This window comes from Euprymna scolopes, chromosome 5, assembly GCF_053919585.1.
Source record: "Euprymna scolopes isolate OS-2025 chromosome 5, ASM5391958v1, whole genome shotgun sequence".
In the NCBI taxonomy this organism is placed as follows: Eukaryota; Metazoa; Mollusca; class Cephalopoda; order Sepiida; family Sepiolidae; genus Euprymna; species Euprymna scolopes.
Window position 1 is genome coordinate 42,980,460 of NC_136486.1, and position 12,188 is coordinate 42,992,647.

General features: G+C 39.1%; 1 protein-coding gene across 3 annotated transcripts in view; it reads right to left on the minus strand.

The window, feature by feature from the left end:
- Positions 1 to 11,404, minus strand: part of LOC145276799 (baculoviral IAP repeat-containing protein 7-B-like) — a 122,380-nt gene extending 110,976 nt beyond the window's left edge. For all 3 annotated transcript variants that reach the window (XM_080128116.1, XM_080128113.1, XM_080128117.1), the window contains exon 1: positions 11,262 to 11,404. In XM_080128116.1, the coding sequence (XP_079984242.1) occupies positions 11,262 to 11,281 (20 nt within the window). In that variant the 5' untranslated portion in view covers positions 11,282 to 11,404. The remainder of the gene's footprint in view (positions 1 to 11,261) is intronic.
- Positions 11,405 to 12,188: the final 784 nt, after the last annotated feature.

Below are 12,188 nucleotides of genomic sequence, written 5' to 3' on the forward strand. Positions count from 1 at the left end.
CCCCTGCTTAAGCAAGGGGGAGGGGAAATAGCAGTTGTAAGAAATAGAAATACTAAAAAAAAACAACAACAAAAAAAAAAACATATCAAATCAGTTCACAGATAAGTTTTTTTTTTTCGGAAAAAAACAAACAAACAAACAAAAACAAAAAACAAGCAGAAATTGGACAAAGGCGCATTCTAAATATAGAGAGTTTTACACAATTTCTTTGACCAATGCACTCGTTGACCAATACGTGTGGTACTGACATAATTGTCTTTTCGTGTTGCATTCACTTCTACTGGTGCATGAGTATGTTCATATGTAGGAGGAATATGAGACTCTTCTGTTTTTGTGTCAAGAAAGGCTCTTTGTATCTTTTCAACAGTAACAGTCTCTTTTTTGCCACTAATGTCAAGGGTGAAAAGTTTGTCAGTTCATGAAAGCACACGATAAAGACCAGTATAAGGTGGAATGAGAGTGGCCTTCATGGCATATTTTCTCAGAAAAACAAGAGTCCATGAGGAAATGTTTTTTATTTTTGGAACCAAAGGCTTGATCGTCTGTTCCTTAGGGTGTATTGATGGGAACTTATTGAAATAAGTTTGCAGTCTAACGTCAAAGGTGTGGTTATTATCGCGTTGCCTAGGCACAGTTCAAACATTTCAAAATACAACCGCTAGTTACAACGCGCGGCTCTTTACAAACAGACTTTTCTTGCTCCAACTTTACAGCATGGCAAGAAAGAAAAGAAAAAAAAGAAACAAAACAACACACTGAAGATGGAGTATATCTCTGAAATATATTTGTTAAATTTCAAACAAATAAAATGTTTGTTTATTTACCTAATATTACGTTGTGATTTGGCTTTTAAGCGCACTTGATGCGTATTTTATTCATTCAAGTTTGCAGTCTGTTTATGTACAGAGCTGAATCATTTGGTGTTAAATTAATTCCCGATAGAAGTGTAGTAAGACTTGGTATGGAAATACCAGACTGATTTCAAACATGGGACAAAAAGTTCCGTATAAGCATCTATCAGTCGATGTCTGCACATATCCACTATCAGGTTGAAGTAGTGCAGAAAGTTTGGGTCTATAATGGGGTAGGGTAAATCAGCTATGGTAAAAGACTCACATAAAGTCTCTACGTAATTCCAAGTCTAGAGAACGAAAAAAATTGACTGTACATGGGAATAAAGGAGTATAGAGTAGCAGTCACCAGGACATACTATTTTCTCTTGTGGATTAATGCCGCCTTGCTGACTGATGCGGCCATGCGCTGATCAGTCAGCTAGTAGGGTGCATTAATCCTAGATGTCCCTTAAGGAACTAATTAGCCCTGTCGGGAACTGGTCAGCAGTGAGCAGAGGAGCTCAGACCATGAAAGAAGACAGATATCTCATCTCACTCTCTGCCTACTCAACCCCCCCCCCCAGGCTGCGACTACTTCACTGAAGACCTCCATTGGACAACCTGGAGGCGCTTCAAATTTCTGCTTCCCGACACGATAACATCCAAGAACTTTCTATTCCTTTTCTTTTTTTCACCTCAGACATAGTCACCCTTCTTTCGAAATAAACCCTTTCGTTGTTTTGTTCTAAAAAAAAAAAAAAAAAAAAGGTGTTGGTCAATTATTCTGTGCTTTTGTGTTGAAAATTAATCTTTTATTAGGCATTTTGTGAACTGACGCATATCACTTACCTAAAAGTGATTTACCGCTTGAAGTATGATGGGCGACACTGACAGCTTCTCAGGGAGGAGTTTCAGTGGCCAAATACTGCAAGCTGCTCCTGTGTCTTCCAAACAACGTGCTTGGAATCGAGAGTTTGTATTAAAATAGTTCTTCTGTATATCAGGTGGAGAGCATCCCAGGCTCAACTCTCGAACCCTTAGTTTTTCTGGTTTGAAAACGAACAGCGTTTTGGTATCTCCGTGTCGAAGTGACTATGATAGAAGCACAGTCTCAGCTTGTGTGAGAAACGACAGCGGTGTGTAGATGATGAGGGAGTCTGGAGTCGGTGCATGCGCGATTGTGGCTCCGACTTACTCAATCATCTCATCTCTAAGATGAGGTTTTCAATGACTTTGAGGATAGCCATATCAATGAGCGGTTGGGTGGCTTCTATTAGAGGAGACAGTTTAGCCTATAACAAAATAGTTACCGAGGCTAGCTATCCTAAAATTGCACCTCATAATTTCAGACTCAAGTTTTTTTTTTTTTTTGCTTAAATTATTACAGGTTGTTTCAATCAACAGGATAATGATATTGTTCTGCTGATCTCATTAGCTCTACTAAAGTATTGAGCACTTTTCCCTCTGTTTTTAACCAAATATACCTCCTTATATATATATATATATATATGTGTGTGTAAAACAGACCAAAAAATTAAATATCTGAAAATGGAAAGATATTGTCAAAGAAATCCGCCTTGAAGAGAAATAAACAAAAAAGTAATAAATATATTTTAAACGGCCAGGAATGAGTGAATAAAAGTGGATATTTTCGTGTGTTTATAGTGAAGTGAATAATACTGTTACTACAAACGGAGCTTTGTCCACGAGAAAATATATGTAGCAACCACTATGCCCGGCCGGAATAAAAGCCCGGCAGGAACATTTCACAGCGATCACTGTTTTGAAACGTCTACGCATATGAAAAATGCATAGGAACATGATGTTGTGATGCGACTACAAGCACACACAAAAGAAAAATAATTATGTTACGCTCTCTTGCGTATAAATACAGCAAACAGGCTGGATCGTTCGAGAAAGCCTGTATATAAAGATTAACCCACCAAAATGTAAACAGTCCAGGAAGTAGTACCACGAGTAACCGTCACTGCTGCCCGTGGTTATCACATACACCGCCGGTATTACACCAGACTCAGTCTGTTTAGACGCAAAACAGCATCGCCAAGAATGCCACAGAACAGTCAGAGTTTTCTCTTCAATTTCATCGGTGCAACACGTGTTCGAAGAAACTCTGTCTCCGGGAGACGTAAAAACATCCATCATGATTTTACGTGTGACGCAGATGAACTTCAATACTCAGCGTAAAAATTTACCACATCGATCGAGGACTTAAACCTCTTTTTAAATAATCTAATTTCAGACTCATGTTCTTATGATGCGAAAACACACACACACACACACACACACACACACACCCGCACGCGCGCGTATTCGCTTATATGGACTGCTCCTCTCAAAAATAGTCAAATGGATTTTCGACTATAGATTGGTTTCCCTGCAGAAAATACATCTCCATGTATATATTCGTGAAAAATGTTTTGCTTTTTTCGTTTGTCGCTGGAAAGAATCTATCAGTTAGCGTCTCTTGATTGGTGGAGATGGGAAGGGAGAGTCGCTGGCATTTCGCTGTCCAGTTGACAAAAAATAGCTTAAAATATATTTTAATTCAAAAATGTTTCTTTTTTTAATATAACTTTATAAAACGAAGTATTTTAAAGTCTTTCTCTGTGACAAAATTTTTTTTATGCATGCTGAAAGTAAAATTTCGCACCAATTTCGGCATTTCTGCATTACACGGACCGCGCCATTTTCTTTGGTGTGTTTTACTAAACTGTCGCCTGATGGCGCTTTTCAGTCAAAGACCAGTAACGATTTTATTTTAATTCAAAAAAATGTTTTGAAAAAAAAATCCAATGTTGTGTTAGAAATTGCATAATTTAAAATGCGAATATTCATTGGTTGATATGAATTGATGCCTTATTACAGCCTTTCTGATTGGTTGATTTAAATTTTAATCCCGCATATGCGCGGGGAATTAAAACGGACAAAAAGACAGTTCTGAATTAGCTTCCTAATACAATGGACTTTGTGTTTTTCGTCGAAGCTTCTTCATTAATTTACGGACGAATTAGTCCCTAATTGTCTCAGAACCGTGAGACAATTTAACCTAACTCATTAAGTGTTCCTCCCAGACGAAATATCTTTTAAATCGGCAATCATGCTGAAATTGGGATCCCCACTTCTATGGGATATCGGTGCGTTGAAAGAACGTGGAAATTTGAACTCGAAACAAGAAATCACGAAAGCCTTTACAGAAGAAAAATCGACCACTTCATCAGAAGTTTACCTAAAAGACCCGAAAGAGCGGCTTAAATGATACAGAGCACTTTTGCAAATGATAACCGGTTGCATCAGCATGGTACGTTTGCTTTTCATTGTTGTGTCGATTTTTCCGCACTGAAGAGTTCTAAATTATGTGAGAATAAATTTCTCACATTGTTTTAATTCGAAAAATGTTTTATTTAAATTATTAAATTGTCTGGAAAAAATCTTATTTTACTTTAATTCCCAGAATGTTTCGGGGGGGGGGGAATTCAATGTTGCTTTAATTCAAAAATTGTTTTATTAAAATTATATTTTCTTACGTAGACTTTTCAATAAATGTTTTTTACAATTATATTGTGATACATTTTTTATACAATAAATGTTTTGTTTTTCGAATATTTATGTGATCGGATCTTGTTTGTTATTTATTTGCCGTGTCCAAGAAGAAATTGGGAGTTTTTTTTTTTTTATTTTTTTTTTTTATTACATTTTCACCCCAAACAAGGCAAATTGCCACTTTGGTGTAGGGGGCTACTATCAGGGGCAACAACTACTGGGGTACTATGTAGGGATTTGGGCAGCAAGGTGTCGGTTCACGTTACACTTGAACTTCTGCACGTCAGTACTGTTGGGGAAGCAGGGACCTGGAATGGAATTCCAGAGTCTTGCGGTTCTGGGGAAGAAACTATTGGAGTAAAAAGATCTTTTACATCTAGGGACCTCTACAGTGTGGGGGTGGGATCTAGTAGCCTGTCGGGTTTGTCGAGGGTGCTCGCGTCGTGGGGGCACAAGTGATTGCAGTTCATCAGAGCATTCACCACTAAAATACTTGTAGAACAGGCAGAGGGATGCAACATTTCGTCGATGGGACAGAGGCTGAAGCTTAGATGCCAGTTCAGGGCCTATCAGATTTGCGACTCTCTTTTGAACCTTGTCAAGGAGCGAGAGACTAGTAGCAGATGCACCAGCCCAGATGTGGCAGCAATACTCCATACATGGGCGAATGGTGGCCTTATAGAGGTACAGGATACTTTCGGGTGTTAGTAGTTTTCTAGCACGGTAGAGAGAGCCTACCTTTCTTGCAGCGGCCCTGGCAATGCCTTCAATGTAATTGTTCCAACTCATGTTTCCTGTGAACGTTAGGCCAAGGAGTTTGAAAGATGGACTCTCAGATAAAGGGTCGTTGGCCATTGCTATTGGTGGTAGAGAGGGTTTCTTGTAATTATTGAATGAAACTAGTTTAGTCTTGGCAGCATTGAACGCGACCAACCACTTTTGTCCCCATTCCACTACAGATTGGAGGTCTTCCTCTAGTGTTTCTGCCATTTCTTTAGAAATGTGTTCATTCGTCTTCCTGTCGTGTCTGCCATAGAGTGTAGTGTCATCAGCATATATACCCATCTCAGAGGCAATGTTGTCGGGGAGGTCACCTATGAATATCAGGAACAATAGAGGTCCAAGGATAGAACCCTGGGGCACTCCCGCATTTATATCATATTGTTTAGATGTGCGACCGTCGAGGACTACCTGGATTTTTCTCTTATCTAAGAAGGATTTAATTATGTTAAGTATTCTACCAGTGATACCGTAAGATCTAATCTTCCTGAGGAGACCCTCATGCCATACCCTGTCAAAAGCCTTAGATATATCTAGAGCTACCGCTCTGCCTTCCCCCGCTTTGTCCAGTGATTGGTATATACGTTCAGAGATCACGGTGAGGATGTCTGCTGTGGAACGGGCTTGTCTAAATCCATATTGTTTGTCAGTCAGTAGTTTAGCATCTGTAAGATGATGGACTAGAGCATGGTTAATTATGGTCTCAAATATTTTGGCAAAAAGTGGGAGGAGGCTAATGGGGCGATAATTTGATGGGTCTGTCCTTTCGCCAGAATTCTTGAATACTGGTACAACAGAAGCAGTTTTCCAACAGCCCGGAAAGCAAGCTTCATTAAGACATTTGTTGTAGAGTTTGGAGAGAACTGGAGCTACTTCGGCTGAGCACTTTTTTAATAGCACAGCTGGGATAAGATCGGGTCCACATGCTTTTGAGGTGTCAAGGTTTTTTATGATAGCATGCACCTGAGCAGGGGTGGTTTTCAGATCGTCTAGTGTGGCGTCTGTCCGCATAGGAAAGTCAGGTAGGGGGTGGTTGGAAGGGTCCAGTGTGGAGTTTGAGGCAAACCGACTGGCAAGCATGTTAGCCTTGTCGGTTGCTGAGGAGACAACCTCGTGATTGTTGGTTAGTGGGGGAATTGTTGATTGCCCATTATTTACTACACTGTTGTAGATTTTCCAGAAGTCTCGAGTTCCTAGTTTTTGTGCTTCGATGCGCTTTTTAGTGGTTTCCGTAAATTCTCTCTTAGCTGTCGCTATTTCTTTCTTAACGTTATTTCTAGCTTCTATATACTTCAGTCTGTTTGAACTGGACTTATGTCGGTTAAACCTACGGTATGCATGCTGCTTTTGAGTAATGGCAGTTGCACAAGTCGACGTAAACCATTGGGGAGAGTGGGGCTTACTATAAAATTTCCGCATGGGAACATGCGCTTCGATTGCAGTTTTGAACCAGTCAGTGGTCTCGTTTGCACACTGTTCAGCAGGGAGAGAGAAAATATTTTTCCATGGAGCATCTCTAATTAGTTCCCTGATGGCTTCCCAGTCAGCCTTATTATAATATCTCGTTGTTTTGAGCACTGGCTCTTCAGTTTTGGGACTAGAGTTTAGGGCGATTTCAACCATTATCACTGCATGATCAGCGTTCCCGAGTGGGCTGTGGGCCTTCGCTATGCAGTCATCGGGAACTGTAGTCAAAAACAGATCTAGAAGTGATGCGTGTTGTTCTTCCTGGTCAGGGAAACGGGTTGGAAACGTAACAATTTGTGATAGGGAGTGAGATATAGCGAAGCTATGGGTTGTGCTGCCCGCTGCATCTGTGTGAGTAGAGAATCCAAGCCAGTTTTTGTGGTGGACATTAAAGTCACCAAACACATGTATTTGTGCGCTAGTGTCGAGGGACAGTGCCGTGTCTATGCTGTCAGATACTTTGTTTATTATGGAGCAGTCCTGAGTCGAGGGAGAGCGGTAGAGAAAATAATAGTAGCTAATACTGTGTTGCACGTTTAGTCTAAAGCACATAAAGGCTTGATCATCTGTTTCTAGGTTTGTTTCTCTAGTCAAGGGAAGGGTATTACGAATGTCAACTCCAAGTCCGTGCATATGTCTGTCAGAGTCCTTACGGCAGAGTGGGAGATATCCAGGCATGTTAAAGTGGTTAGAGGGAATGGAGGAGTGTAGGTTAGTCTCACTTAGTGCTAAGATATCCGGGGTATTTGTTAAGAGAAATGCTTCAACATCAGCTAAGTTAGTTCTAAGCCCACGGATATTTGTGAATGAGAGCCTCAAGGGAGGAGGCAAGTTGAATTTGTTTGTCCCTAATCCTGGTTTAAGCTTATTCTTAGATTGTACTGTCGTCATATTTTTTTTTTTAAGAGTTTCGGTAAGGGGGAGCTAAACAAGAGGTTATGCGGAGCTTCAGACATGCATCACAAGTAGACCATCAGCTGACCTTTCTCCAATTAGGATTGTGGCCTCAGGAAAGCCCACCGGGGATGAGTGCAGGGTCCCTTTCCATGCGCGTCATGGCACTGCAAACAACCCGATATTATTCAACTGTTGATGGAGCAGCCGCTCTAAGCGCTACCAAAGAGTTAGGGCTCCTGTACTACCAGTCGGGAACAGCAGCCAGGAACTGTCAATCCGGTACCCTCAACCCTTTAGAAGAAGGTCAACCCAATCTAACCGCTCAGGCATATCTTATACTCAAGCACTCCCAAATGTTCAGTTATAGGGGTGGGGCATGCTGGGAATGGGGAAGAACGGCGTTCATTGCCCTAGCCAGGAAACAAGATCTACCGCTGGGTGTTTCTGTCGAATCACTGAGATAGTGTCTCTGCGCTTGACTAATAGGCAAAGAAGGAGTATGGAAGCCGGGCGATAGACAGAGCCTATCTACTCCTTAAGCAATTTAGGTTTGCAAACCGGTGAATTTGTTTAAGTCACCAGCTCTAGGAAGGTTGTCATCCAAGACTGAAGAGGCCTCTCTCCCCTTTGGTTTAGTTTCAGAGTTTTCCTTCTCCTAGACGGATGATCTGGGAAGACCTACTGGGTCCGTCAGCCCTGAGAGGGTTTTCTCCGCGCCTAGGTTCTAATCCAGGTATTTCTGCGACCCCGCGTTGTTAGTGTTACTGGGTTAGTTTGTTGGGGATTATATCTACTGATTAGTTACACTCCTCAAAGTGTATCGCCCCCTAACAATGGCGCTGTCCGTGTAGTGCAGAAGTGCTTTAATTTCTTCCGCCGAAAACTGTCCTGTGTGTGTGTGTGTGTGTGTGTGTGTATGTGTGTGTGCGCGCGCGCGTGTGCGTGCTTTCAGCTAGGAAGAAAGAAAGATTTTATAAGTGTGAAACATTTCTTTTTTTCTGTTGGGTAAAATAGAATTTTCATGACACTTAGTTCAATCATTAATTTATTGAGTCATTTTTATTTCCTTTCGTCCCTGGCCTTTACCCCTAATTTGCACTCATCTTGGAAGACTCTACCCACTCCTCAACTCCACACCCTTCTTTCTTTTCTTTCACATTTAAATCCACTCCCACTTAGAAATCGACCTGTTAGTTTTCGGCAAACAGAAAAACAGTGGGCGGTCTGTTATTTAGAAAGGGTTGGGAGCGCCTTACTCAGATTATGAATCAACCCGACCCTACCAACCATCGTGTTATTTTTCATACCAAGTGGAAGATACGTCCTCGACAATCAGTGTAGCAGAGTTTGAGTCATATGGGTTAGTTGGCCTTTCTTACTGTCGTGTTGAGTTATGGTTCTGTGCAATTCTAGGAGTTTGACCGTCCCAGGCTTTACCATCTTTCTTTGAAAGAGTGTTAATTTATTGCTAATTAGTTCAAGCGTTCATACCGGGGAATGTCGACGGAGCTGCTCATTATTTATTTTTAATTTTGTGGTGTACTACAGCGCTCTTCTACTTGGGTACTAAATTCTAAAATTCACAGCTTTAAACCTTGTGTCGCATCTTCCCGTGATTAGAGGACGGTAAATACCAGTTCTAGGAGGTCCACTGGCAATGTGCTAGGGTTTGCGGGTGATATGAGAAAAATAAAGCATTAAAAATGTTTCTTATCTTAAATATTATTACATGGGGAGTCATTTCGTGTAAAAAGTTGATTTATTTTTAACCATCGAAACTCGAGAAATGCACGGTTAAAAAATTCAATGAAAAAAAAAAAAAAAAAATCCACATGGCTGTCCAGTTGCTATTTCGGAGATTAATAAGCAGCTTTGACCTTGCGATCAAAAACTAAGATTGAGTCAAACGAAACGAATCAGCGGGACTTCGGGAATTATTTTTCATTTTAAATTAAAGACTAAATTTTACTTAAAAATTAAAGTCATTTAAAAGTTGCTTAAATTATTTGTCATTCTAGAGTATAAAAGAAAAAAAAATAATCTAAAATAAAAAAAAATAGTTTAAAAGTTGTTTAATCCTATTTTTCATGTTTTTTTTTCTATGATTTATTTTACTGCTGGACTACTTCGTTTGGTCATATGTCACCAACATGTCTTCCCGAAACATCAAAGAGTATTCGCCACGTCAAGTTAGTTGGTTGATTTTGTTCACTAAAAGTATTAAAATAAAACTATAGTTCTGTTCTCTGTAGGGGACACTTTTATCGTTCCACCTTGTATAATTTAAGGAGGTCGGAGGTTACATCGACTGAAAAGTGAAAATGATATCTAAGATGAAAAGAGTCGTCTGAATAATCCAAATACATTTCAATCAATGTTTTCTTTTCTTTTCTTTTCTTTTTTTTTTACTAAATTCACTGACTGTGGTGTTATTTCATAAAAATGAGGTGCTTGTCCAGAATTCTCCCTATATTAAAAATAAAAATATTTGTATGTTGTATGTCCCCATAACGGAAATAAAATACCATATTTCAAAAATGATGTAAATTGAGCAAATAGTTTTATTTTTACATAAATTAAAAACAACAACAACAACAACAACAACAACAACAACAAAACGAACTAAACAGATTTACCGACCAAAATCCCGTCGATTCGTTCCGTTTGAATCAACTTTAGTTTTTGATCGCAATCTATACATCTCTAAAAGTGAAACTGTCTGTGCGTGTGTGTGTACATTTCTCTACTAAACAACTTTGTCAATTTTCAGTCTACAGACTCGAGATTTGACATAAGAGGTATTGAGATTTGGGAAAATCTTTTTAATCGGTTTTCGGCCAGAAATTTGGCTGTTAACGATTTTACCTTTGAAAACTCTAGCAAACTCCTCCGCCAATTTTGGGTCTAAACACTTAAAATATAAGATGTAGGTTACTTGAACATGAATCAAACTTTTTAATTTGATTTGGACCCAAAACAATAAATGTTAAGGGGTCAAAATTGGAGTCAAAATTTTAAAAAATTTGACCTCTACGGTCTCTACCAAGCCAATTTTTGGTCTGAACATTTGAAATTATGCATAATGTGTATTCAGAAATGGGCAAGCGTTTTTATTGGTTTTTGGCCGAAAATTTGGCTACCAAGGGGTCAAAGATTTGACCTTTGTGGTCTCTAGCAAACTATTCAGCCAATTTTACGTCTAAACATTTGAAATTTTACATAAAGGGTATTCAGACATACAGCAAACTTTTTAATCAGTTTTTAGCCGAAAATTTAGCTGCCAATATATATATATATATAGGCAACTTTTTAGAATATATGTTTATAGTAAAACAAACCCGTAAAAAAAAAAATCTTGAGAAAATTAAAATAAATTGAAAAAGAGAGAGAAAAAAAAATCTTCGGAAAAATGCAATAAAAAATAATAAAAACAAAACAAAACCGGGTAAACCAAGTGCCCACTCCCTAAAAATGCGTGTTTTACACCTTTTTAAAAAGTTTTTTGGACGATTATTCTAGATTACAGACTAAGTATTCTATCACAGAAACATTTTGAAAAAAAAAAAAAAACTAAATAAATAAATAAAAATAAATTAATAACTTCAAATATGGGGGAACTTTAAAAAAGAAAAAGGTGAAAAACACGCATTTTTAGGGGTGGGCACTCTTTTATAGGTCCGCTAAAACGTAAGATAAACTAAATATAAACTGAAAAAAACTCACAAAAGTATGTCGGCAGTCATCTTCTTAGTTGGTCTCCTGTAACCGTCTCACGAGAAGTATCGGGTTGAATCTATACGCGATTAAAACTTTATCGTCTTTTATTTGTTTGTTTGTTTGTGTGTGTGTGTGTGTGTGTGTGTGTGTGTGTGTGTGTGTGTGTGTGTGAGAGAGAGAGAGTCTCAATATTGAAAAAAGAAACTAAAATTGATACGCCGTTTCGGTTCACCTATTTGTAGGTACGTGCAAAATGAACAGTCGATGCTCAAAACATTTTGACCCCTCACTTTACTTAAAAATTAACCAAAAGTCAATAAATTAACCAATTTTAATAAAAAGTTATCAAATAACTAGCCTGGGTGCCCAGCGTTTCCCGGGTGTTTGGAGGTGTGTGTTGAGCAAAAATAAAAAAATATGGTAGTTGAAAGGGAGGCTCAAACCCATACCGTACGGGAGAAAAAGAATGTGAAAAAAAAAAAAAAAAAATGTGACGTCTTTGCGGTTGCGTCCATCGCCAACTCGGAAGTGGCGAAGGCATAAATTAAGGCAAGTCAATCGAAAAGAAGGGACGACTTTCGAAAATATCGGAGAAAAAAGCGACTGCTCCTTGTAGAAAAGTGCCCAGTTGAGGGTGAAGGAATTAATGTTTTTAGCCAATTTTTTTATATTTGTCGTCCGAAGGGTTGCGCTTAAAAACGATACTGATCTCGCGAAAATCCGTCGCCTCTGTCGAAAGTTTTAAGCAGACATACAACCAAACATGCATACTTACGTAAATACATGCATACATTTAAACTGAGTAGTGAGATTTATATCATAGACTAGCCTGGGTGCCGGCGTTGCCCAGGTGTTTGGAGGTGTATGTTGAGAAAAAAAAAGTGGCAGTAGGCATGCAGGCTCGAACCCGTACTGCAAAGGAGGAAAAGAATG